Genomic DNA, 25,062 nt, shown 5'->3' with positions numbered 1-25,062 from the left:
TCCGCTCCTCCCCTCCGAAGTGACCCCGGGCTGGTCCGGGGTGCAGTGCTGACTCGGGAGGCCCGCTCTAAAGCAGCCGGAGCCATTTCCCTTTGCTGGCTTCATGGCGGCGCCGTCTGCCTTCCGGATGCTGCGGAGGCTCCTGAAGCCGCCCGCCCGGGGCTGCAGCTCGGGGGCTCCGGTGACGCAGCCCCGCCCCGCGGAGCCCTCAAGACCCGCCAGGGAGGTGAGCCCACCCCGCCCGCCCGCACTAACCTCACTGGAAGGCGGTCCGAGCACACCACCCTGAATGCGGAGAAAGCACCCTGGCCTGGCCTGGCCTGGAGGCCTCTTCTGGGGACGGCCCTGGACACTCACTGAGGGTTGCTTGAGTTCGAGAGTTTCCCTTGGAATCCCCAGCCATGCCACCTTCTAACAGGTCTCCTGACTGCAGGAACTAGGGGCTACCAGGGAGTGAGGCTTAGATTCCAGTGTTTTAGCCTCTCCTGTGACCCAACTTTTTAAACATTTCCCCCCACCTCCCAGTGGAGGGTGACAGTTCATAGTCAAGGGTCGCCAGGACACCTGCTTCTTAGTGTGGCAAGAACTAGGGTGCCACCCACAGTTGGTTGTCACCTTGTAGTGGCAGGGCTCCATGATCTGTCTTGGTTCTCTTGGGAGGGCTCCGCCTCATTTTAGTCAGAAACAGAGCAAGACAAAGCTCCAGGTCAGGAGTCCTGCCTGTCTTCATAGTGCAGCAGGTCCTTCAGGCCTCCATTGCATCTCTCTGTTCCCAGTTTCTGTTCGTTGTTTGCCTGGCACCGTTAGGGAAGCATTTGTAGGGGGCCCATTCCTTTTCTTATAGATCCATCTACTTCTCATCTGCCTTCCTGGACTGGGCTTGATGTCCTGGGACTCTTGAGTTTCACAATGTTTGACTCTCTGGTCTTGCTCAAGACCCAGGCAGACTTGTACCAGGGTGCTCACTTCCTCAGACCTGCCCCTCCAGAATCCTCAGATAAAGCCGGCTTATTGTTACAGGGATTTTCAACCCTTGAACTTTGTACTTGATTGAGTGAAGAGCTAGGGAAAGCCAAGGCCGCTGTGAGATCTTTAAAAATGATACTAGCAGAAAGAACTTTCTTTTTCCTCTGAATTTAATTTTTACTTTTTGTGAGAGGGCCTGTGCAATGTGACTAACTGGTGGCCTTTCTTCCTCAGGTCACTGTAAGTAAGGGGAGCAGGGACTTAAACCCCCAGCACCTGTGCTAGCCCCTTCCCTCAGATGCTGTGCCGAGTCTTTTATTCAGTGAGGGCATGAGTGATATAGCAGGAAGTGCACAGGCTCCAGAGCAGAATCCTGGGATTTGCCATGTGACTCTCTTCTCTCAGAGAATGGGGCCTGTGTTTTGTGGGATGGAAATGTTAATGTCTTCATCATAAGGTGTCATTTCATATGTGTTAATCTCTACACTCAGAACCTGGTGAATGCAGGCACTTGTGCTGATGAGTGTGGCGATAATTGATCCTTTCAGCCTGTGGCACATGCTGTAGTAAGTCCTGTAAGGTCCCTCCTACCTGGACAAGCAACCATTCTGCCAAGTGCCCTTCAGACAGTGCATTCTGAGTATCTCAGTTTGGGCTGTGTTCCACCTGTTGAAAGTCGCTGGATGCTAGGGCTCCCTCAGCCTTTCTAGGTATTTCACAGAGGTTCCCACAGTGCATGCAGCCAGCCAAGTCAGCAAATGTTTTTGGCTGCTTGAAGCACATTTAATGAGTTAGGTGGAACAGTGAGACATACAGAGATCTGTGATCTTTTGTTGGCCTCTGGTTTTATCTGACTTCTAATCCGGGCTCTCACTTTCCCTTTCTTTTTCTTTCTGTAAATCCAGAGGCTTGGACCAGCTCATCTTGTCCCAGAACACAGGGCCTGGGAATCTGTAAGAGAATCTTAGAGGTGAGATGAAATTATGTATTCAGTTCCACTGCCAGTGTGCAGGAGCAGAGTTGTAAACATCCAGGATCCCCATCCTACCTTCCATTCCTGTGGGGACCCTCTGCCTGTCCTCCACAGGGCTCTGGTGGTCTGAGGTAGAGAGCCATGGCGGATGATCATTGGGCACCCTGTGTATCATGGAGTGGGTTGAAAGAGAAGTGAATCTTCCATGGGAGCTGGCTCTGAGGAGAGTGGAAAGTAGGCCCTGGGTCAGTCTAAAGACAGCTGGACAGCTTTCACAGATTCCAAGGGAAACTGATAACTGAGGTGGGCCAGACATCTTTGCTGGTGGATTTCTTTCTCTGGAACCCTATTCCGACTTCCTGGAGGCAGAAAGGAGTTTGGGCTGAAGCCTGAGCCTGTGCTGTCTTGGTGGGGTTAAAGATGGGGTGACCCTGGGTAAGGCAAAGTCACTTAGATGTTCAGAGTTCTAGAGAAGACCAGGAACTGGCAAGTGGATATTGAAGACAGGAAGTGGGTATAGGAGAAAGCAGGGTGGTGTGCTGGGAAGGTCTTTCCTCTTCACTTCCAGTCAGCCCAGATCCTTGAAATCCATGTCTTAGGGGAGTGGACTATGCTGGTCATGGGTCAGAGATACAAAGAAACCCCACTCTTAGGGCATGGGGGAGAAGACCATACAATCAAGCTTGGGACAGCTCTTATTTAATAGTTTGAGATTGTGTTTGTAGGGGGTATGTTCATATGCATGTGCCCACATGTTTGGGAGCCAGAAGGCAATCTCAGATGTCATTCCTCAGGTGCTGTCCACATTGGTTTGAGACAAGGTCTTTTACTGGGAACCAGGGCTTGGTGATTTGGCTAGGCTGGCTAGACAGTGAGCACCAGGGATCTCTCCCTAGCTTTTAAAACATGGGTTCAGAAGCAGGCACTTCCCAGCTCAATTAATCTAATCTAGATAATCTCCATATGCCTAGAGGGGCTTGTCTCCTGGGCAGTTCTAGATCCTGTATAGTTGACAATGTTAACTATCACAGATGGCAATAGCTTAGTATAGTGTTTGTAAGGGACCCTTCAGCTGAATTAAATGAGATTGTCTTCTCTTTGCAGAAGAGGAGGCTAAGCGGGCATGTCTGACTGTTACTGCAGTCATGTCAGAGCTCGTGACCAGCTGGAGCAAGCCAGGCTTAGCCACCATCCTCAAAGTGCCAAATTAGTCAAATTAATAGTGAAAAGCAGAAACAGTAGTTTTATTCAATATGGTCATATTGGGAAAAGGGATAAAGAGATTCAGTGGACACCTCTCCCCACAAGTCCATCTTTGGGGTACTGACATGAGGTTTAGAGTAAATAGAAGGCAAGAGGTGTGCATCCTGTCCATCACTGACTCATCATTGTCTCAACCCCAGTCCTTCCTGAGAAGGGGTCCGGCGGGCTATCACCACTTTGTGAAATCTCTGTAGGAAGAAATACATGTCCCCCTCTGGCTGGCATCTTTTCTTTCTCCCAGCATGAGACTCATGTGGGAAATTCCAGTTCCCTGGGGGTATCTTGTTTCAACAATCCAGATAGACAGTGAGGGACATAGCATCTCTCTAGAATGTTCTCAGTTCTTTGGACATTCCCACTATACAACTTACAAACCACCTGTGCTCCAAGATAGTTTCGAGTGTGGCCCAACACAAAGCCATAACTTAAAACATTATTATCTTAGGGTTTTGTTTGCTTGTTTCTTTGTTTTAACATAGTTGTGTGGTTCTTTATCTATGACAGCATTGTGTTGCAACATCTAAAGGCATATAAACTTTGTAGCTGACAGCATTGTGTTGCAACATCCAAAGGAAGGGGCAGGCCTGGAACTCAAGCAGATCCAGGTGCCTGGTCCATAGCTAGAACCAGGTTGTAATTCAGGTTTACCTGCTCCAGAGTCTGCTCAGAACTAGGATTGCTGCTCCTAGATTAAAAGCTTCCTCAGGCCTGGCTGCATAGTGCAGAGTTCAAACAACACAGGAAGTCACTCTTGAAGGCAGGATTCCCCAGCTGTCCTGGACGATGTGTGGTGAATGCCATGGAATGCCTGCCTCGAGAGCCTTGTACAGGGAAAGGCCCATCTGGAAGAGATTCTCTGTAACCTCATAAGGTTAGAGGCAGGCTTATATGTTTCACAGTAGTTTGACATACTGTGGTCTGCATTGGACCCCTTAGGTCATGTCCCCACCCCCCAGGAGACTGAGGGAAGTGGGTGGTGTCATGAGGTGGGGGAGGAGAAGAGCCTGGGATGGGGCTTGCTGTATCCAAGTGATAAATTTGCTTGGCCAGCTGGGAGGGAAGGGTGTGTGTTGGCAGGTTGGGCTAATGGCCAGCCCCTTAATCAGCCCTTGGCCAGGCTTGCTCTCAGGTTTCTGCTGAGTCATGTTCCTTGGTCCTCTCACTCCCAGTTCCTGGATTTATTTGGCTCCTCCCTGGCCTTTGCATAACCATGTGTTAAGTTGAATGCAGGAGCATCTAAAGCACAGAGAAATGGACCCTGTAGTCATTCGCTAATGACTGCATTCCCTATAGCTGTTGATGAACAGGATGGGGCCATTCGGACACAAACCTGTCTCCTAAGTATCTCCTGGAGCTTGCAGCAATCCCCTCTCCTAGGCCTCACAAGTGACTGACTAATCCTTCCTTTTGGTGCTGGGTAGGGAATGTAAAATGTAGGGGCTCCATTAAGAAGCCCTTAGACTTCCCAGCCACTCAGCCTCCAGCTTGAATGCACCAGGCTTGGGCTCACTCCTGTAGGGAAGATGTCTGTACAGTCTCAGGGGTGGGTCCATCTTCAGTCAATCAGGGAGAGGAGCAGTCCAGGTTACTGTGGAGAACTGGAGGGCTGGAGGTGCCGTGTAAGCTAAGGGAGAGGCAGCCCATCTCTGGGTTCCCTCAGTTCTCCACAGCTGAGCCAGAGCTGTGGTGCAGAGCCACAGAGCAAGGCCTCTTAGCTTCATGGTGTCCCTGTCCTTCCAGGGGCAGTCCACGAGGCTCCAGTTCCTCCAGGAGCATGCGGCTCCCTTCTCTGCCTTCCTCACCGACAGCTTTGGCCGCCAGCACAGTTACCTGCGGATCTCTCTCACAGAGAAGTGCAACCTCCGATGTGAGTCACCTCCTGGGCAGCTCTGGGACACTGCCCCTCTGCTGAAGTGACATCTGCAGTCCCTCCCTTCTCGGGCAGCTCTGGGACACTGCCCCTCTGCTGAAGTGACATCTGCAGTCCCTCCCTTCATATCTGAAAATCTTCCCTAGCCCTCCCCCCTCCACTTTCCCCTTCCCATTCACCTCACCTCACCAGCACTGGTCAGCCTGCTAGCAGCTACACAAGGCTGAAGTTTGCTTTGGGATTATGGAAGCTAGGTTCTCTTCAACATTAGATTTGGAAACAGTTGTGGTCAGTTTTAGGGGTAAGAATAGGTCTGAGGCTCTTCTCCCTCTTTGGAACACTTTCCTCCTGTTTTTCTTTAGTACCCAAAGTCCAGGACATGGCCTAGGGTGTGTGTTGTGTTTGTGTGTGTGTGTCTGTCTGTGTGTGTGTATGTGTGTCTGTGTGTGTGTCTGTGTGTGTGTGTGTGTGTGTGTGTGTGTGTGTGTGTGTGTTTCAGATGAGTGATAAATATGACCAAGGCCATGAGATACCCCAGTCCTGTGTTGGACCAGCTGCAGCCACACCAACACACAGAGCCCACTGTGCAGTCCTGGCCTGCTCTTGGGGTTATGTGCACTGCTGGAGACTTTCCAGTGTGGATCGTCTTCCTTTTTTTCCTTTCACCCCTGTTTTCCTCCCTCTTAGTCCCACTTACCTGTTCCCTCCCTTTTCTCTTGCCTCTCCTCCTGCCCCACTATATTTCTCAATAAGCAGTATTGAGTAAGTAAACACATATGTATTTGGTAAATGTTTAACCAAACAAAATATAGTACACATGAGCTATTCTGTTCTCACTGTCTATTTTGTCTTGAGAGTCCAGATGTACATTCAGTGTGCATGCTTAGCTTTGTGGCTCCAATAGGCATTTCCAAACTTCTGATATTGTTAGATGTTGATGTCTACAAAGATCACACTGAGAACCCAGCAACTGGATTCCAAAGAAACACACATACACATACACACTTGTAGGGGGCCAGGAGGTGGCTCAGTCAGGGAGTGCTTGCCGTGCAAGTATGAGACCCTGAGTTCAATTTTCAGAATCCATGTTTAAAAAAACGGTAGGACATGGAAGGCAGGGCATGGAAGTGCTCTCATCATCCCAGTGTTGGGAGGTGGACCCTTTCACTGGCCAGCCAGCCTAGCCCAGTCAGCAAGCTCCCTATAAAAGTGAGACCCTGTGTCAAAAAAATAAGACGGAGAGTGACTAAGGAGGACACTCCACGTTGACCTTTGGTACATACACATGCACACATACATGATTGCAAAAATAAAATCTCACAATGATTTAAGTTTGTGATTTTGTGTTGGGCCACGCTGAGGCTCATCGACAGGGATGCACACACTTGTCAGTCTAGCAGATCTGGCCTGGCCTGGCAGCCTGCAGAAAGCGATGGTAGGAAATGGTGCCCCTACCACCACAGCACACCAGGCTTTTCTAAGCTAGTCTGCCCAGCTGCCTTCAGATTGAAGGAGCCAGCATCTCAGGCATTCCCCTGATCTGAGCCAGGCCCTGCTTTTAGCCTAGTTTATCATCTTTCACCCATACTCAGCTCCCAGGTGGAAACCAGATTACAGGGAGATGAGAAATGCCAAGTGAGTTTGTAGTGTTCAGACAGGGTTTGGGACTGCAGTTGGCCTGTTGACACCTGCCTACCACACCTGTTCCCTGCCTCTTCATCCCTTTCCTTTCCTCAGGCCGGTATTGCATGCCTGAGGAGGGTGTGTCCCTGACCCCCAAGTCTGACCTACTGACCACAGAGGAGATCTTGACCCTTGCTCGACTCTTTGTGAAGGAAGGTGTGGATAAGATCCGACTCACGGGTGGAGAGCCACTCATCCGGCCAGATGTGGTGGACATCGTGGGTGAGTTGGATAGATGTCATTTGCTGTCGTCATCTCTTGTCTCATACAGCTGGACTCCAGTGCTGACTAATGATTATTTGACAGCTGTCACTCATGTAGACAGAGAGTCCTGCAACAGCCAAGATAGCTGCTATGTATTCTGTGTGATGAGGAATGATGGCTATGAGTGGTTTATCTTGCCCAAGGTCTTAGATGCTAAGGTACTAGATGCTTAGCTACTAGATGCTAAATCACAGTGTATGGCTATGACATTGAGTTCAGAGTCCTTACCAGGAGGCCATGTGACCAGGCTCCTGCTAGCCACTACTCTGCCCCTTCTCTCCTCTGCCCACAAAGCTGGCTTAGCATTTCTCTATCCTTTGCCAGGAGTTTATAGTTTACCCTCTGCCGGGTGCTCAGATTTGCTCCATTCAGCAGGACCTTGATCCACTCTGCCTCCAGCGCATCCTTGTGTCCTTCCAGCCTTTTTCTCTCAGAGCCTTGGCACACTGCAGGCTGTGAAGTGATTAGGTGTGTGTGCATGTGTGTGCATCTGCACAGGAATTCAGTGCCCAAGGTGGCCAGAAGCCAGGCATCAGATCTCCTGGAGCTGGAGTTACAGGCAGTGAGTACTGGGAACCGAATTGTAGTCCTGTGGAAGGGCAGTGTGTGCTCTAAGCCACCGAGCAGTCCCCCAGAGCCCAACAGGTAGCATTTGGTATTGAGCGTCTTTCCTGCAGAATGTTAAGGTCATGTGGTTGTCTCTACGCTTTCCTTGTCAGCATTGACGTTGAGGAGTCTGGTGTCACTTCACTTGGTTCTTGCTTCTTTAAGGTAATGGATGTTTTTCTCTGAAAGTTTTTAGTGTTCCCTTTTACCTGGTTTCCTTGAATTTTACAAAGGAGTACGTATACCTTGAACAGGCTCTTCCTTTATGTCTCACTGGCATTCAGTGTAGTTTCCCTTGTGTAGTAAAATGTTTCTCAGAAGCTTGGGCAAACTTTTGCCCATGATTTGTTTAATACTTTGTTCTTTCCGTCACCCTTTCTTTTCCTCTTAACCATGTGTACAATCTGGGTGTTACCATGTCCCTTCACTTCCATGCTTTTCAACTTAATATATACACATACGTTAAGAATGTCATACAGTTGTCTCTTTAAGGCAAGCATTGTTTTTGAGAAGTCTGATGTCACTTTAAGATACATACATACACACATACATATAGATATGTGTGTTATGTTTACATATATGTGCACATATATGTTTATATAATTGTATGTGTATGTAACTTTCTAGTTTTAGACAAGGTCTCATTAACCCTGGCTGGCCTCAAACTCCCTGCGTAACCAAGGATGACCTTGAACTTGTGGTCCTTCCGCCTCACCTCTCAGGTACCTGCAAATGACCCTGTTTAAATGGTTATTTGATTTCAGATTTTCTTACTCTTTTTTCCTTGGGAGAGCAGCCTCATTTTCTCCTGGTTTCTCCTGTTTCCACACACATTACTTATTATCTGCTGTTCCCTTTATGTCAAGACTGCCTTTTCCTTTAGTCATTCTCAGGATTTCTCCTGAAGGATTAAAGAGGCAGCCTTTGTAATACAGCTCAGCCAGTTTACATTAGTGTGTGAAAACCCGGATTGGTTTATTGCTGTGGGATGCTATATAGAGAATAAATAAGTTTAGGTTTGAAACAAAATGCACTGTACTCTGAAAATCACTTCTTTGTTTTCACTGACTTTGAAACTTCTGCGTTTCTGCCATTTAACACCACTTTAAGAAGGCTTGAGAAATGAAGCCTCTTTATCTTTTCAGAATTTTATTTCAGAATGTTAATGTTTTTATCTATTACGTTTATCATTGCGCTGCTTAGCTTTTTTGTCACCTTGATATAAACCAGGGTCATCTGTGAGGAAGGAATATCAGTTGAGGAATTGCCTCTATCACACTGGCCTATAGGCAAGTCTATAGTGTATTTTTTTTTTTTTTTGATTAGTGATTGATGGGGGAGGACCCAACCCATTCTAGGTGGGCCACCTGGGCTGGTGGTGCTGGGTTCTGTAAGAAAGGAGGTGGAGTGTGCCCTGGGGAGCGAGGCAGTAAGCAGCATCCCATGGCCTCTGCATTAGCTCCTGCCTCCGGGTTGCTGCCCTGCTTGAGTTCCTGCCTTGGCTTCCCTCAGTGATGGACTCTGATCAGAAAGCATAAGGCAAATAAACTCTCCTCCTCAAGTTGCTTTTGGACAAGGTCTTTATCACAGCAATAGAAAGCCTGTTAGACAGTCATACTTGTCTCGTGTTTGCTGAATTTGACAGTCTTTTGTTTTTGTTTTTTTAAGACTTTAGAGGCTTAGATTTGTGTGTATGGGGTGGTGTGTATATCTGCATGGTATATGCCCATGTGGGTGAGGCCAGAGGAAGACACCTTTGTCCTGCTGTATCTCCCTCCACTCTATTCCCTGGAGACAGTCTCTGGGTGAGCCTGGAGCTAGGCTGGCAGCCAGCAAGCCCCACCATCCTGTCTCTGTCCCCTACGGTGCTGGGTTTATACTCACTGGGGTCACAGGTATTAATGGCTGCATGTGGCTTTTTTTTATGGAGTATTAGGGTTTTTAACTCAGTTTCTTTCTTTTTTTATTTTTAGTCTTTTTGTTTGGATGGGAAGGGAAGACAGAGAAAGGATGGGGAGGGAGGGAGGGAGGGAGGGAGGGAGGGAGGGAGGGAGGGAGGGAGGGAAATAGAAAGGCCCCTTCATTTAGCCTCAGGTGAGGTTCCCTGAGGTCTATGTGCTCTACAGTGTGGCTTTGTAGAGGTTTCCTGTAGTCCATCTGGCTGTGAAAGCTCAAGCAAAGCAGAGTGGCAGGTCCTCTCAGAACATGACAAGTGACTCAGTCATGTCTGTTATCGGCCTGCCTTCAGGTCTCTGCCTTGACTCCCTCAGGGAGAAACGGGGTTGGAAGGAGGGCCTTGCCCTTGATGTCAGTCCACCAGGCCTGGGACTCTGGAGGAGGTGTTGGAGGAGTGGACACCTGAGGTTGGTCAGTGCCCACCTGTGGTCCTCATCTGTTCCCAGACTTCTCCAGTGGGCTCCCAGATGAGCTCACCAAGTCCTTCCATAATCAATCAGGATGATCATGCCAGAGAGTGGCCGAAGGCCAGACAAAGTGCCCACCTGCCTTGCTGTCCCTTAGCTCTGACAGTTGCCTTCATCCAGGCCATGCTATGTTCTAAACTACTGCCCACATTCCTACAAGTTTCCCCATTGGTTTGTTTTTGTTTTTATTGTTGATTTGGCAGAGGGAGCCATAACCTCTCTCTTTCAAACAGCAACTGTTACTTTCTTTTAGTGAAAGGAACATCTGCACATTTCAGAGGGGCAAGGCAAAGAGAATTTTGCTGTTGGCCTCTGTGAAGGCTGTCTACATCTATGCATGGGTTACATATGTCCCAACTGCCTCTCTTCGCTGCATCTTGTGTAGGGCATTAGTTACCTTTTCATGCCTGTTTCCAGTAGCTGACAAGAAGAAACTTAAAGAAGAGTGATTTCCTTTAGTGAACAGGGTGAGCAGAGAAGGAGGACGGCTGGGGCCATTGTGGCAGAACTTGCTGTATGACCTCTGGGTCAGGGAGCCGAGACTGGACAAACTAAGTCTACCTATAGCCCTCTATACAGCCCCACCTGTACAGCCCTGTAGGTCTGTCAGCCAGACCCAAAGTCCCAAAGGTCCATGGCTTTGCTAAACAGTGATACCAGTTGGAGACCAAGTGTTGAAACAAATGACCATGGGGCATTTCACATTCATTTACGGTACAGCGTGCCTCTCCTTACACCCAGCGCATTAGCTCACAGTGATGTTGGGGTTGGGTAACATGCCATTCTAGAGAAACTTGGCTCAACCCGTTTTGTACTGTTGACTAGCTGAGTTGTTTCCAGGGTCCCTTACAAATGTATGGCTCCTGTAAACCTTAGGTTAAATTTGACAATGAAATTGCAGGTCCAGGGCTTTGTAAAGCCCATGCCTGGCTTCTCTTCAGAAAGGCTGTGGAATTTATTCTTACACCTGAACATGCTGTTGTGTGGTAGGCTTTCCTTGGGGAATCACAACAGATACACACACATGTGCGCGCGCACACACACACACACATACACACACGTATTTACCCCCCAAAATGGGATCCACAAGAGATCAAAGTAACAATATCTGTCTTGTTAAACCAGCGAGATTTTGGGGGGTTACTGACAGGAGTAGAAATGAGGGGTTACTTCCAGGAGCAAGAGGACTGACACAAGGCAGCTGTGTCATCAAAAGCCCACCCCAACACCAGTGACATGTTAGGAAAGCTGTGACCCCGGAGCTCTCTGCACAGCCTGCAGTCAGCTCACCAGTTGGGCTGTGCAGTCTCCTTCCCCAGAAATAGACTCAGAGGAGGGACCATCAGGGATTGCCCAGGTTTCCGTCTCCCAGACTTGTGACCTTTTGTTTGCCTCCTGAGGCTCATGATACTCCTCTCCCTCCTGCAGGAAATGTTCAATTTGGAGCTTATTGGTTTTCATAACCAGCTGGTTAATTTGGTAATCTGTTGTTTTTTCAGTTCAGCTAGAGTCTGGCACTTGACTCTTAATCTCTGCTGTGGTGTAAAGCTGACAGAAGGCCCTGGTACAAGGGCCAGGAGGATCTTGTCCCAGTCACAGTTAATAGAGAACTAAATCAAGTCAAGGTCGAGGCATGGGTACTGTCTGTTGACTCACTATGCCAGACAGTTTTATGTCAACTTGACACAAGCTAGAGTCATCTGAGAAGAGGGAACCTCTGTTAGGAAATGCCCACCTAAGTTTGGGCTAGAGGCAAGCTTGTAAGGCATATTCTTAGCTAGGGATTCATGCAGGAGGGCCCAGCCCATTGTGGGTGGTTTTGTCCTTGGGCTGGTGGTCCTTGGTTCTCTAAGAAAGCAGGCTGAGCAAGTCATGAGGAGCAAGCTAGTAAGCAGCTTGGCCTCTGCATCAGCTCCTGCCTCCAGGTTGCTGTCCTGTTTGAGTTTCTGCCCTCTTTGTACATGATGAACTGTGAGTGAATAACTATTTCCTCCAACTTGCTTTTGGTCATGGTCTTCATCCCATCAGTAACCCTACCTAAGGGTTTCCTCCATTGTAAAGGAAAACTTCTTCATCATAGAAAAAGAATAGTTAGTCATTTTTAAAAAATTGTAATCTAGTCTTTGATGAAAAGTAATAACTATGAACATTCTGACACTGTATTGTTAACTTTGTGTTACTTCAGTGAAACACCCTGGGCAACTCATTTATAGATATATAGAGAAAGGTCTCTTTGAATGGCAGTTTTGGAGATTCGAACTCTGGTCAGATGAGCATCATGGATGCTGACTGTTGAAGACCGGGAACAGAGAGGATGCTCAGAACCTCTAGTCCTCCCATAGCCACCCCATTCCCTCGATGGGCTCCATTACATCCCAGTAGCACCACTCTAGGGACCAGTCCTTTACCACACAGGACCTTCAGGGACACTGGACATGCAGACTGTAGCTCACAGTGCATCTTCTTTTGGACACTGTTGGATCTGACTGACCAGGTAGGGTGTTTCAGTCCCACTGTTTTCTTTCCTCTGTTCTTTTGTGTGGAGTTCCTTAAGATTCCTTTTGTTCTGGGGGTTCAGGAGATGGCTTAGTCAGTAAAGTGCCTACCGTGCAGGCATGAGGACCCATGTAAAAGCCAGGTACGGTGGTATGCTCTGTAATGTCAGTGCTAGGTGGAGGTGGGAACAGGAAGCTCTGTGAAGATGCTGGCCAGCTAGCCCAGCCAAGCCCTTGAGTTGCAGGTTAAGTGGGAGACCCTGTTTCAAAGCCCCATTTGGAGAGTGATTGAGGATGACACCTGTCATTGACTTCTGGCCTTCACATGTCTTACTGGCCTCAGCTGTGCTACTAACTTGGTGAATTTAAGCAGTTTCCGTAATTTCTTGAAGCCTCTTTCCTTGTTACTAAATGAGGATTGATCCCTGTTCTGCAGCTTCAGTGAGCTAATCTGTGATGGTCTTAGTAGAGCACCCAGCCCAGGGTGAGGATCCAGTGTGTCTTAGTTAGGGTTTCTATGGCTGTGAAGAGACACCATGACCAAAGCAACTCTTATAAACATTTAATAGGGGCTGGCTTACAGTTTCAGAAGTTTACTGTTATTGTCATGGAAGGAAGCAAGGCATCATGCAGGCACACATGGTGCCGGAGGAAAGGGGCTGAGAGTTCTTATATCTTGATTCACAGGCAACAGGAAGTGGTCTGTCACACTGGGCAGTATCTCAAGCATATGTGAGATCTCAAAGACCGCCTCCACAGTGACACACTTCCTCCAACAAGGCCACACCCACTCCAACAAAGCCACACCTCCTAATAGTGCCACCACCTTTGGGGGCCAAATACAATCAAACCACCACACAGTGCTTCATCTGTTGGTTGACACACTGGTTCTTATTCCTATGAGTGTTTTTGCCTATATGTATGTAGGTGTGCCTGGTAGTGAGGTCAGAAGAAGGCTTCAGTCCCCTGAAACAAGAATTACAGGTGGTTGTAAGCTGCAACCTGAGTGTTGGAAACTGAACCTGGCTTTTCTGCAAGAGAAACAAGTGATCTTAATAGCCGATCCATCTGTCCAGCCTCTCACCCTGGTTTCTATTTCCACGCTTGTTACCATGCCCAGCAGAAGCTCCTTTGCACTCCATCCATGTAGAGTAAAAATTTTACCTTCCTGCCCCTTTCCCAGGAAAAACAGTCCAATGCTTTCCTCCTGTCTCTCCAGCACAACTTCATCGGTTGGAAGGGCTGAGAACTATCGGTGTCACCACCAACGGCATCAACCTAGCCCGGCTCCTGCCCCAGCTCCAGCAGGCAGGCCTCAACGCTGTTAACATCAGCCTGGACACTCTGGTTCCTGCCAAGTTTGAGTTTATCGTCCGCAGAAAAGGTGACCACAGTCAGGCTGAAGTGTGGGTCTCCTCAGGGCTCTGTGTGTGTGCTGAGGTGGTCACTTCCTCCTGGTGTCTAAATTATGGATGTGCTCTTGGTAAGGCTGGCCAGCTAGCCCAGCCAAGCCCTTGAGTTGCAGGTTAAGTGGGAGACCCTGTTTCAAAGGATTAATACCAAGGCCAGGTTGTTTGCTTGGAGACACATGGGTCAGCTGGGGTGTCAGGCCCCTGACTGTAAGCCTCTCTTCCTCATGTCCTGCTCCAAATATCCTCACTCATGTCTCCCATGTGGTGGCTTCTTTTGACCATGGGCACTCTACCCTTTGAGTTTGGGGGCTCTGGAAGGTCAGAGGGGTGCTAGGAAAGACAGATCTCCACCCTCTTCTTTTGGCGCACTGTCAATGCCAGCCATGCTGTTATCTTCCTCCTTCCTTGCCTGGGTGTGCAGCTTCCTGCTTGGAGCATTCTAGAAGGTCACAAACTCTGGCTGAAGCTCCTCATTCTGCTGAGACTCCTCCCTCTGGCTGAGGCTCCTCCCTCTGGAGAGGGCTGCATCATCCACTGTGACAAAATTTAAAGTGTAGTAATATAGTTTAATATATTTTTTTACTTTATATTTTATTTTTGTGGAGGGATGGGTGTATTTTTATGTACTTGTGGGTATGTGTGCAGATGAAGGCTGAAGGACAGCCTCCTCTTTACCCTCATGGGCTGTCCATCATGAGTTTTTGAGACAGCCTCTCCTGCTGGGATCTGAGATACACTAATTTAGAGTAGTTGAGCTGGCCAGTGAGCCCTGGGACTTCACGTCTCTTCCTCCCTGGTTGGAATTATAAGCATGCCATCACATCCAGCTGTGCTGGCGATCGAACTCAGAGTCTCAGGCTTGTGCATAGGACACTGCCCAGACCCTGTAGACTGCTGGAACAAAACGTAAGACCACATAGAACAGCCTTTGCTGATCGCATAGTATCCATTGATGTGCCAAGGGAAGGGGAAACTCATGGCAGGAGGGACATCTGGACTTGATGGTTCTGCTGACCCGGTGGCACAGAGGATTTGGATCTAGGCTACTTCCTCTGAGAAGGCTGTGAACAGAGCAGGAGGCTGGAAGATGGAAGTGGAAGGGATGCTTCAAGCTGGGCCCCATCTGTGTCCCCTTATCCTCTTCCCTAGCACAACCCCCTTCCCCAGGGACACATCTGACATCGGGGTACCATTCCTCCCCACCCCCATTATGCTGTGGCATTCACCTGCCCCTGAAGGGAACATTTATTGAGAACTACCAGTGAGAGAGGGGCCTGCATCATACAAGGTGGAGTGTGAAGACAGCAGCAGGGCCTCAGTTTCCCCATCTAGACTGTGCAAAGGCTCAACTAGATCATGGGTCAGCTAACTGTGGCCCATAGGCCACATCCAACTCATGGCCTCTTTTACAACCTTGGAGCCAGAAATGTGTTTTACAGATAACATTTGTAATCATTAATCACTGAGAATATGACCTGTGAACCCCAATTAAGCAATATTGAGTCCTGGAGGAAACAGTCATTCCTATCCCATGTTAGGAAAAACTTCATGGGACTGGCAAGATAGTCAATAAAGTAGCTCTAATTCCAAGGGACCCGATGCCCTCTTCTGACCTCTGTGGGCACCAGGGATGCATGTGATGTACACACATACATGTGGCTAAACACACATTTACATAAAATTAAATAAATAAAAAGTGACGAGGTAGACAGCTCTGAGGAGTGACACCCCAGGATGTTTTGGCCTCCACTTGTGCATGCACCCCCACAAATACATGAGCATGCACATGTACATACATACCTGAAAAAAGAAGTATAACTTAAAAATAAAAGCCACATACTATACATTGAAAGTAGCAAAACCATGCTTTGTGTCATGTACCCACATAGAATCTGGCTTATGTAACCTGACATGTCTGTTGTTCGCCTGTGAGGGAAAACTCTCACTGGTCATGGAGCCTGATGGTCTCTCAGGAGTCTTTGTTCCACATGGGTCTGGTTGTTCCCTGGACAAGGAGGTCCCTGAATCCTTGCTTGTCCCTCTCCACAGGCTTCCACAAAGTCATGGAGGGTGTTCACAAAGCAATTGAGCTGGGCTACAAGCCTGTGAAGGTGAGCATCTGTCACCCCTGTTGACTCTGCCTTCCTTCCTGATCCTGCTGGCCCCTTGACAACCCTCAGCCTGGCAAGTAGACATGTACCCCCCGCTGCTTCCTGCTACTCTTCTCCCTCATTGGGAATAGAGAAAAGCGGTGAACCCCATGGGATATCCTAGCCGTGAGACTAATGGGGGGCCAGAGGCAAAGACTGGGCCCTGAGCAGTACCGCATCCCAAAGGTCATCCTCATGAAGGCCTCTCACTGCCCCGTTGTCCTTGGTTAGGTGAACTGTGTGGTGATGCGAGGCCTGAATGAAGATGAGCTTCTCGACTTCGTGGCCTTGACAGAAGCCCTTCCCCTGGATGTGCGCTTCATTGAGTACATGCCGTTTGATGGTGAGTGACAAGGGCTTGGTGGGGAGGGAGGGGGTGCATGGGCCTCAGGGCTGTACCAGGTACTGCTAATAGGTGGGAGGATGGTGTGGGGTGCTCTGGGGTCACACGTGGATGTGATCTGATCCTTGGGCAGGGTCCCCTTCATCTCTGGTTCAAAAGCTCCCCCTGCCACCCACAACCAAACACAGGCAACAAGTGGAACTTCAGGAAGATGGTCAGCTACAAGGAGATGCTGGACACCATTCGACAGCGGTGGCCAGGGCTGGAGAAGCTGCCCGAGGAGGACTCCAGCACCGCCAAGGTTAGGGAGCGGGAGGGTGGTGCCGGGGACGGCCCTGCCTCCCTCAGAGTGGCTGGCTGCTGCTGTAAGTTCAGAGTGCAGCAGAGGGACAGTGTGCAGACAGGGGGTGTGGCTTAAGAGAGCAGCCTAGACTTAGAAGGGGGAAACTAAGTGGCATCAGAGGTCATGCAGGCAAACAGAGCAGCGCTGTCCCTTTCCTCCACATGGCCTGGCATCCACAGAGACCTGTATCCATAGCAACTCTTCTCCAGAGCAAGCCAGGCAACCGTGGGGACTTATGGGTCACCCACACACTGTGAGAGAGCCACAGGGTGGGGTCTTGACATCAGCGAGGGGGTCTTGGGAGTGAGGGATAGCCCACCCCGCCCCTCCCACCACCTTTCTCCCCTAGGCCTTTAAGATCCCTGGCTTCCAGGGCCAGGTCAGTTTCATCACCTCCATGTCAGAGCACTTCTGTGGGACCTGCAACCGCTTGCGCATCACAGCCGACGGGAACCTCAAGGTGAGCATCCCGCCCTCCTACCCCAGGGCCCCTTGCTACCCAGTTCCCTCACATTCCATAAGAGCTTCTCATTAAAGGGGAGATCAGTGCTCTGTGGAGGGGAGCTTGGGGGTGATCAGAGTGAATCTGGTTTGTGTTGGCAGTACCCTTGTTTCTTCAATCCTTCATCCTTTGGGACCTCAGTGTAGCTTCTGGTTTATCAGGGGTCCTCTCTATCACTCAGTGCTGACAGAGGGGAACAAAAAGGGTTGTTATCCCTGGGTCAACTGGTTGACCTTTTCCACACAGCCAGGAACTCACTCTGAAAACCCATTACTTGGCTAATTGTCACTCTCCATGTTTGAGCTTGAGACTGTGAAAGGCCCGTTCCCTTCGGCCATAGCAACTCATTGGCACCTTCAAAGAGGTGGTGGCCAGAAGCATAGTGGCCGTTTGTCCCAGGCCTGTCTGTGCTGGTGCTGAGGATGGTGGCTTGAGAAACCTTGAAGAATGGCTGACACTGGAAAACAGATTTAGGGAGTCCACACTGTTGAGAGCTATCATTTAGAATGTGGTCTTGTGACTGCAGGGAGAGATACGAAGTTTCTGAACATGAGGGAGATGTAATCTTCGTCTTTGTCAGATTTGAACTTAAACTCATTAAGTGGATATTGAGCAATGATTAAGATATATAAATTGTTGTGTTGGGGAGATGGCTCAGTGAATTGTGGGGTGACAGTGTGAGGTTATGCTAGAGAGATGGTTCAGCAGAAAGGTAATTTCTGTGCAATCATGGAGTCCCAAGTTTGGATCTCCAGCTCCCATGTAAAAAGCCAAGCATGGCTGCATGCTTGTAACCCCAGTGCTGGGGAAGTGGAGAGAAGAGACTCACTGTAGCTCACTGGCCAGCTAGTCTAGCTGAGTAGCTGAAATCTAGACCAATGAGAGGCCCTGTCTCACAAACTACTGTGGAGATTGGTTGAGGAAGACATCTGACGTGGACCTTTGGCTTCTGTGCGTGTACACTGTTGTTAATTTAAGATAAGCAACATGAGAGAGAAAGATGCCACCCAACAGTGTTCAAGCAGAGGGGTTTTATTAGGGAAAGGGATCATAAAAAGGGGAAAGGGAAGGGGGGAGACTGGCCTCTGGAGACAGGAGTAGAGAGGAAAGAGGGGGAAAAGAGAGGAGAGAGAGCAACAGATAGAAAAGGAGAGAAAGGAAGGAAGGAAGAGGGGGTGGGGTGGGAGGTGGGCAGGGCTTTTTTAAAAGGGAGCACAGTTAATATGCACAGATGGTGCTCTTAGTGGCTGCAGCTAAGGGCGTGTCCTGTCAGGACCCCATGGACAGGCCAGTACAAATGCCTGAATACTAACATACACTCACACATACATGTGCATGCACACATATCTATATACAGGAAACATAAACACATATATATGCATAAGAAAAAAATATGGACCGGGCGTTGGTAGCCTATGCCTTTAATCCCAGTACTAAGGAGGCAGAGGCAGGCAGATCCCTGTGAGTTTGAGGACAGCCTGGTCTACAGAGCGAGTGCCAGGATAGGCTCCAAAGCTACACAGAGAAACCCTGTCTTAAAAAGAAAAGAAAAGGAAAAAAGAAAAAGAAAAGAAAAGAAAAAAATCTTGGACAAAAGACTCAAAGAGCTTCGTGGTGTGTGTAAAGGAGGAGGGGAATGTGTGGAGTGGCTTCTGGGCCTGGAATTTTAGGATTGGGGTCTGGACTCCAGGTCTGGAGTTGGCCCATTTGAATATAGAAAGAAGTATACACTGAGTTACTGAAGACAGGGGCTTTTCCTGGAGCCAGAAATGCCTGGGAATACAGGTGGCATCGGTCCATCAAGGTCCTATGGGAAATGTACAGAAGGTGTCTAAAGAGAATGGGAAGGTTATTTAGTGGGAGATGGAGGAAGGGATGTCACTGAGGGCCAGAGAGACTGCAGCCTTGAGGGGAAAGGGTTGGCACTTCAGCTGTGGAGGAAAGCAGGGCCTCCCCCTCCTCTCTCCTGATCTCCAGGCAAAAGCCAGCACAGGGAAGCTCACAAGAAGTCTATGGAGGAATCAGGGAGTGTCAGTGAAGGGTGGGCCGGGTGCTGTAGGAATGGGGAATGCCCAGCCCAGTGCTGAAGACACCAGACTGTCGGTCTCACAGCGCTGACTGCTCCATAGCTCAGCCCTCCCTGGCTTTTAGACGTTCTTCTGTGTCTGAAGAGCACAGCTGACACGTAGGTTGTAGCAGGGTGATGTGTTGGTTTTCTGCACTACCTTAACCATCTCCATCTTATGACCAAGTTCTCACAGAAGCTAGGGAACATTGACTTAAGATTGAGTGGCCACAGACGACATCTCCAGCCAGGTGTGAGCATATCACACCTGTCACCCCAGCACAGTCAGATGGAGGAGAGTTTCTGTCAGTTCCTGGACAACATAGCACGAGCTAAAAAAATGAGACTTCATCTCAGAAACAAACAGAAACTCCAAAGCTGTCCTCTCCAACACCCCTCAGCTGTTCAGCAGCCAAACAGGGACCGTGGACTGAAGGACCGATGGGAAACTTGATATATGTGCCCAGCTATTGATTGGGGTCCACTCTCATGGTGATAGAGGCTTCCTCATCATATACCTCAGAAAGTAACAGCAGTCCTGGATTTATATGCTCCTTCTTCATATCTATTTAGTTCTCGGTGTATATGGTACACTGTGAAAGGAGTATGGCTAAGCCCCACACACAAGTCTGACTTTGCCTGCTTGTCTGGCTTTTCTGGCTCATCCATCCAGTCCCTTCTGTTCCCTATGGCCCTGGGTCCTGCCTCAAGTGTGAGCCTGCCATGGGAGGGGAGGCTTTAGCGCTGGTGCTCACCCTGGTGGGGCTGGTGGCTTAAAGCTGTTCTTTCCTCCACAACAGGTCTGCCTCTTCGGGAACTCTGAGGTGTCCCTGCGGGACCACCTGCGCTCAGGGGCCTCTGAGGAGGAGCTTTTGAGAATCATTGGGGCAGCAGTGGGTAGGAAGAAGAGGCAGCATGCAGGTAAGGGCTGGCTGAAGACGAAGACGGGGCTGGCGGGAGTGGCAGGGTCAGTGTGAGGAGAGCTTGGAGGAGAGGGAGGCACAATAAAGCAAGCCCGGGCCAAGTGTCCACTGGCCACTGACCACTCCTGTTGGAACTTTAGATTTGGGGTGTGGTGGTTCTTTGAGGAAATCGACATAGCATGGGCTATACAGGGAGACCCCAAATTCTCCTGAACTGTTTTATCAGGCTAAGAGATATCACTGGCCCCCTGGTTTCCCACTCGTTGTCTTTGGGAGAGAGGGAGGGAGTGCCAGGTCCTGGGCATCCCCAGACTGTTCTCTGGGCTCCACCTTGGGTGACCTTGTAGTGGCACATGTGAGGGAGGGATTTTGTCAGAGTGCCTGCAGCTGTGCATAGGAGCCACACTCTGCCTCCGTGTGTCTCAGTAAATTCTCCCTTCCTTCCCCTCCCCTGCTTTCCTGTCTGTCCATCGTTCCCTCACACCAGGCATGTTCAATATTGCCCAGATGAAGAACCGGCCCATGATCCTCATCGGTGGGTGACCTATCAGTACGTAACTACTTACCCTTGTAACTTGGGGGGTCCTGCAGGGCAGTGGGGTTCCCCCAGTGAGACAACCCCTGCTCTGCTCCATAATATTCTTCCTTCTTATTTTTAGATTTCTCCTTTCATCTTTTCTTAAACCTCCCGTGTCTACTATTTCTTCCCTGCCCACAGTAAACCCTCTGTCTCCAAACTTAGAGTAGCCCTTCTCCCTCTCTCAAAATCAGGGCAGGGGCTTCTAAAGACCTGCTACTCGCTGCATTAGCTCTCCTCGGAAAGTAAGCTTCTCAGCTGTGGGATCTCCCGGCAGGACACAGATGCCCCTTCTCTGCCACATGGAGCTACCTGCACATATGTGTGACCCATCAGTTGTCTCTACTAGGCCTACGTCGAAGATTTGAGCTTTCCATTCCCTGGGCACTCCAGGGACTGTGCACAGAGTATCTCAAGTATAGGATGTTTCCTCAATTGGAAACACCACTTTATAAAGCCCCAGGTAGTGTCCTGTCCTGGGGTACTGGGCTGGTCCCTGAGGGTCTAGGAGAGCCACTGCTGCTGTTCTCAGTGCCCAGGTGGTCACACCCAGATCCAGACCTTCCGAATTAGCATTGGAACTGAAAAAGCACTAAGAAACCTGAAGGAAATGGTTCCTTCCTCCAGAGCAGAGTGGCCCACAGGTCCTGAGCAAAGCAGAATCCCTGGGCCAGAGCACTCCGGCCACCCAGAGCAGGAGAGGCATTCCAGTGGGGAAGGTACCTTAGTCATTCCCTCTATCCCCATATATACATCTTCATAGCAAGGATCAGGATGCCTTGATAGTCCTCTTTCTGACCGATGAGGGTGGGGCTCAGACTGTAATAGAGAATCTCTTGACTGACATGTGTGGGGTGACTAGCCTGGCCTGGTTATCGTAAAACAAGAGTTTCCTCAGTCAGGGCCTCTCTGACCCAGCAGCCTGTGAACCCCTCAGGGACCCTACCCGCTCGACCCGAGTTGGTAAGACTGTGGTGAAAGTGCCCACTTGGATGAGTTCTCAGCAGCTGCTGATGTTGGGGTGCCAATGCTGATCTTTTGTCTGTTCTTTGGGAAACAGCAGTCTGCAGAAACCCCAAGGTTTTCTGGACATGGGAACCAATCTGTCCCTTAATGTCCAATAAGAGGACTTATAGAGACTTGACATTGCTTTAGTAGATGAGCTGTTTGCTTAGTGTCTTACCTGTCAATCAGACGATTGCTGTTCATTGTCCATGTATCAAGGTAAAAATACCTGTGATTGGTAATTCAGGGTGGGACCTAGCTAGGCTTAGGAAAAGATATGGACATCAAAAGGCTGCTTGTTCCAGGCATCAGTCTTCAGGCCTAAGGCAAAATTTGGGGGACCAAGTTCAGAAGCACAGGAGACACATAAGTGGTCTTGCACCACTGTCTGAAGAGCACAAACCAAATCTAGGCACCTTCTCTCTGGTTTCTTCTCTGTCTACTTGTTTTGTTTTCTAAGACATGGTTTCTCTATATAATAGCACTGGCTGTCCTAGAACTCTCTCTGTAGACCAGGCTGGCCTTGAACTCACAGAGATCTACTTACCTCTGCTGGGATTAAGGACGTGCACCGTTGTCAAGCCCAGCTCTCTGTCTGCTTTTGTCTTTCCTTCTCCCCATTGTGAATGAGAACTCCTGGTGGGACAGTGAGGGGTCAGGAGAAGAGGTGGAAAAAGGACCCGTTTGCAGGCTCAATCTCTTCTCTTGCCTTTCAGGGTCATTTCTGATGCTTGAAGATTCCCCACCAGCTAGTTGGAGCACTTTCTTCTGGGATCCCCTCTGTGTTCGGAATCGGAGTGCCAGGGAGAATTTCTCTGATAAGATGGCAACTTTGTGGAAAAGACTCCATGTTCCCATGGCCCTCCCTCTGTCTCGGCAGTGCCTGGGGTCTGGCTCCCCTCAGAGACACTACAGCTACTACCCAGACTCTGATACTCACTCAACGTGCCTTAGCAAAGGCTCCCAGGATCCTGCTGTCCCCCCAGGACCAGGGCCAACCTCAACTCAGCTAACTCATGTGGATTCAGAAGGACGAGCAGCTATGGTAGATGTGGGCGGGAAGCCAGACACAGAGCGGGTGGCTGTCGCCTCTGCTGTGGTCCTTCTTGGACCTGTGGCCTTCAAGCTTGTCCAGCAGAACCAGCTGAAGAAGGGAGATGCTCTAGCAGTGGCCCAGCTGGCTGGAGTCCAGGCAGCCAAGCTAACTAGTCAGCTGATCCCCCTGTGCCACCAAGTGGTCCTGAGCCACGTGCAGGTACAGCTGGAGCTGGACAGCACACGCCATGCTGTGTTGATCCAGGCATCGTGCCGGGCCCGGGGCCCCACTGGTGTAGAAATGGAGGCCCTGACCTCGGCTGCCATGGCTGCCCTTACCCTGTATGACATGTGCAAGGCAGTCAGTAGGGACATCGTGGTGGCAGAGGTGAAGCTGATCAGCAAGACTGGGGGTCAGAGGGGGGACTTCCATCGGGCTTAGGGTGCCTCACTCACTCACTGCAGTCATGTCTCCCAAGGAGATGCAATTTGGGCCAAGGAAAAGACGTCACATTCCTCTAAATCTAGTCACTGTGACCTAGGGTCACCCTGCCTCTTTACTAGTGATATTTATCGTAGCCTGGGAGATGTCCTCAGCATAAAGCACCTCCATCCTTGACACCTTCCAAGACTCCATCAATGGGAGGTTTGATACTGGATCCCCCCCCCACCCCCCGAGCCCCATCATGTCATATTACTTGAGTTATTTCAGATGGGCAGCTTTAAGCAGCCCTTCTCATTTAGGGTTCTCGCTTCTCTTCCCCGGGGAGATAACAAGGGCTCATTAAGCAGAGGAACCCCTTTGAGAAAGGAAAAGCACAAGCTTCCTAAAGAACACATCATAGCATCCCAACTGCCTGGCCTCCAGCCCTCTCCTCCAAGGGGATGCACACTTAAGGACTACAACCCTAAGGATTCATGCCAACCTTTACCCACAGCTGGTTCTGCTTCTGTGGTCTGTCCACACCTCTCCTCTGGCACATATCAGGGAAAGAAGAGTTGAAGGTGACCTTCCTCCTCAGCGCACAAATAAAGCCAGCTTTGGAGACAAAGACTCTTGTCTGTGAGAAGAGCACGGCGGCTATGTTTTACCTAAGATGCTCTATGAATGGGGTGGGGTGGGAACAGGGGCCCTACAAAGGCAGGGGACATGTTCTCTGGACTCCCCTAGAGGAGACAGAGTGAGAAATGCAGAATGCGCCCTAAGGTGGTTTGACAGGTGCGAGTCCCAGCTCAGCTATATCACCAAACTCTTGGAGATCAGGCTTGTGAATAAGAGGCTCCTGGTTCATGCACCCCAAACAATGGCCTGGCGTGCTGGGTTCTCAAATGTGGGTGACTTCTCCAGTGGTACGCCTGGCCTGGCACTTCCTCTGCCTTATACAGAGGTGTGATGACAAATGTTTGACAATTGGTCTTTAAAAAATGAATGGGTTCCTGTGACACAAACGTTCCCATCTCAAGCCACCCACATAACCTCAACTGGCTTGGAACATTCCAGAAAATGTACATTGGCACTTACAGAACTGGGTGGAACTAGTAGGAACTAGCTTCAGCCCATCACTGGTTCAGCCCAATCAAGTACAACTCAAGTCCACATGGGACAAAGATAAGTTTCTAGGCAAGCTGGGGGTGGGGACAAATTTAATATTCTTTAGTATTACAATATATTCTTATGAAAGGGCAGGTGAAAAGGACACTAGAGTTCTGTACATATGAACCTTATTTGTCTTCTGCAGCAGCCGGCAAGAGTGGCCTTGACATGAAGGTTGGCAGATGTCCTGGGGAGACGGTCACAGCTCCCCAGTTGGTAGCAGTAGGAATGGATGGGAAGAGCCCATACCTATTGTGGCCCACCTGGAGAGTTTTGTCCTTCCACCCCCTGGACCAGCTTCCATCTTGAGAAGGGAATTGCCGCTGCTGAGGAGTGTGTTGACTGGACTAAATCTTACATTGTGCACAAAGTTAACTGGAGCAGTTGACCCATAAGTGGCAGGATGGGTGGGACTGTACTGGGGGTAGACTTCATTTAATGTTGAGGACCAGCCTATCCACTTCCACTGGGCACCAGTCACTTCCTGCTGAGTTGCCCACAAAGGTCCGTGTGGTCCAAGGCACTGTTGAAATCTGGTTACAAAGACATACAGCACCAGAGCCACTGGCC

General features: G+C 49.6%; 1 protein-coding gene across 5 annotated transcripts; it reads left to right on the top strand.

The window, feature by feature from the left end:
- The first annotated feature begins 27 nt into the window (after positions 1-27).
- Mocs1 (molybdenum cofactor synthesis 1) lies at positions 28-23,952 on the top strand. Of its 5 annotated transcripts, XM_027394559.2 has the most exons (12): positions 96-226; positions 1,872-1,936; positions 4,943-5,069; positions 6,810-6,977; positions 13,763-13,927; positions 16,005-16,066; positions 16,337-16,448; positions 16,637-16,749; positions 17,141-17,251; positions 20,159-20,279; positions 20,769-20,816; positions 22,580-23,952. In XM_027394559.2, the coding sequence occupies exons 4-12, from the start codon at positions 6,821-6,823 to the stop codon at positions 23,338-23,340; spliced, it is 1,650 nt and encodes a 549-aa protein (XP_027250360.1). In that variant the 5' UTR covers positions 96-226; positions 1,872-1,936; positions 4,943-5,069; positions 6,810-6,820; the 3' UTR covers positions 23,341-23,952. The 5 variants fall into 5 exon arrangements, with proteins under 5 accessions (XP_027250359.1, XP_027250358.1, XP_027250357.1 ...); XM_027394556.2 differs by lacking the exon at positions 1,872-1,936 and having other exon boundaries at positions 30-226; XM_027394560.2 differs by lacking the exon at positions 1,872-1,936 and having other exon boundaries at positions 31-226; positions 20,769-20,831; positions 22,580-22,715.
- Positions 23,953-25,062: the final 1,110 nt, after the last annotated feature.

This window comes from Cricetulus griseus (genome assembly GCF_003668045.3).
Source record: "Cricetulus griseus strain 17A/GY chromosome 1 unlocalized genomic scaffold, alternate assembly CriGri-PICRH-1.0 chr1_0, whole genome shotgun sequence".
NCBI lineage: Eukaryota > Metazoa > Chordata > Mammalia > Rodentia > Cricetidae > Cricetulus > Cricetulus griseus.
The sequence above is the reverse complement of the archived record's forward strand: the minus strand, read 5'-3'. Positions and strand labels throughout refer to the sequence as shown.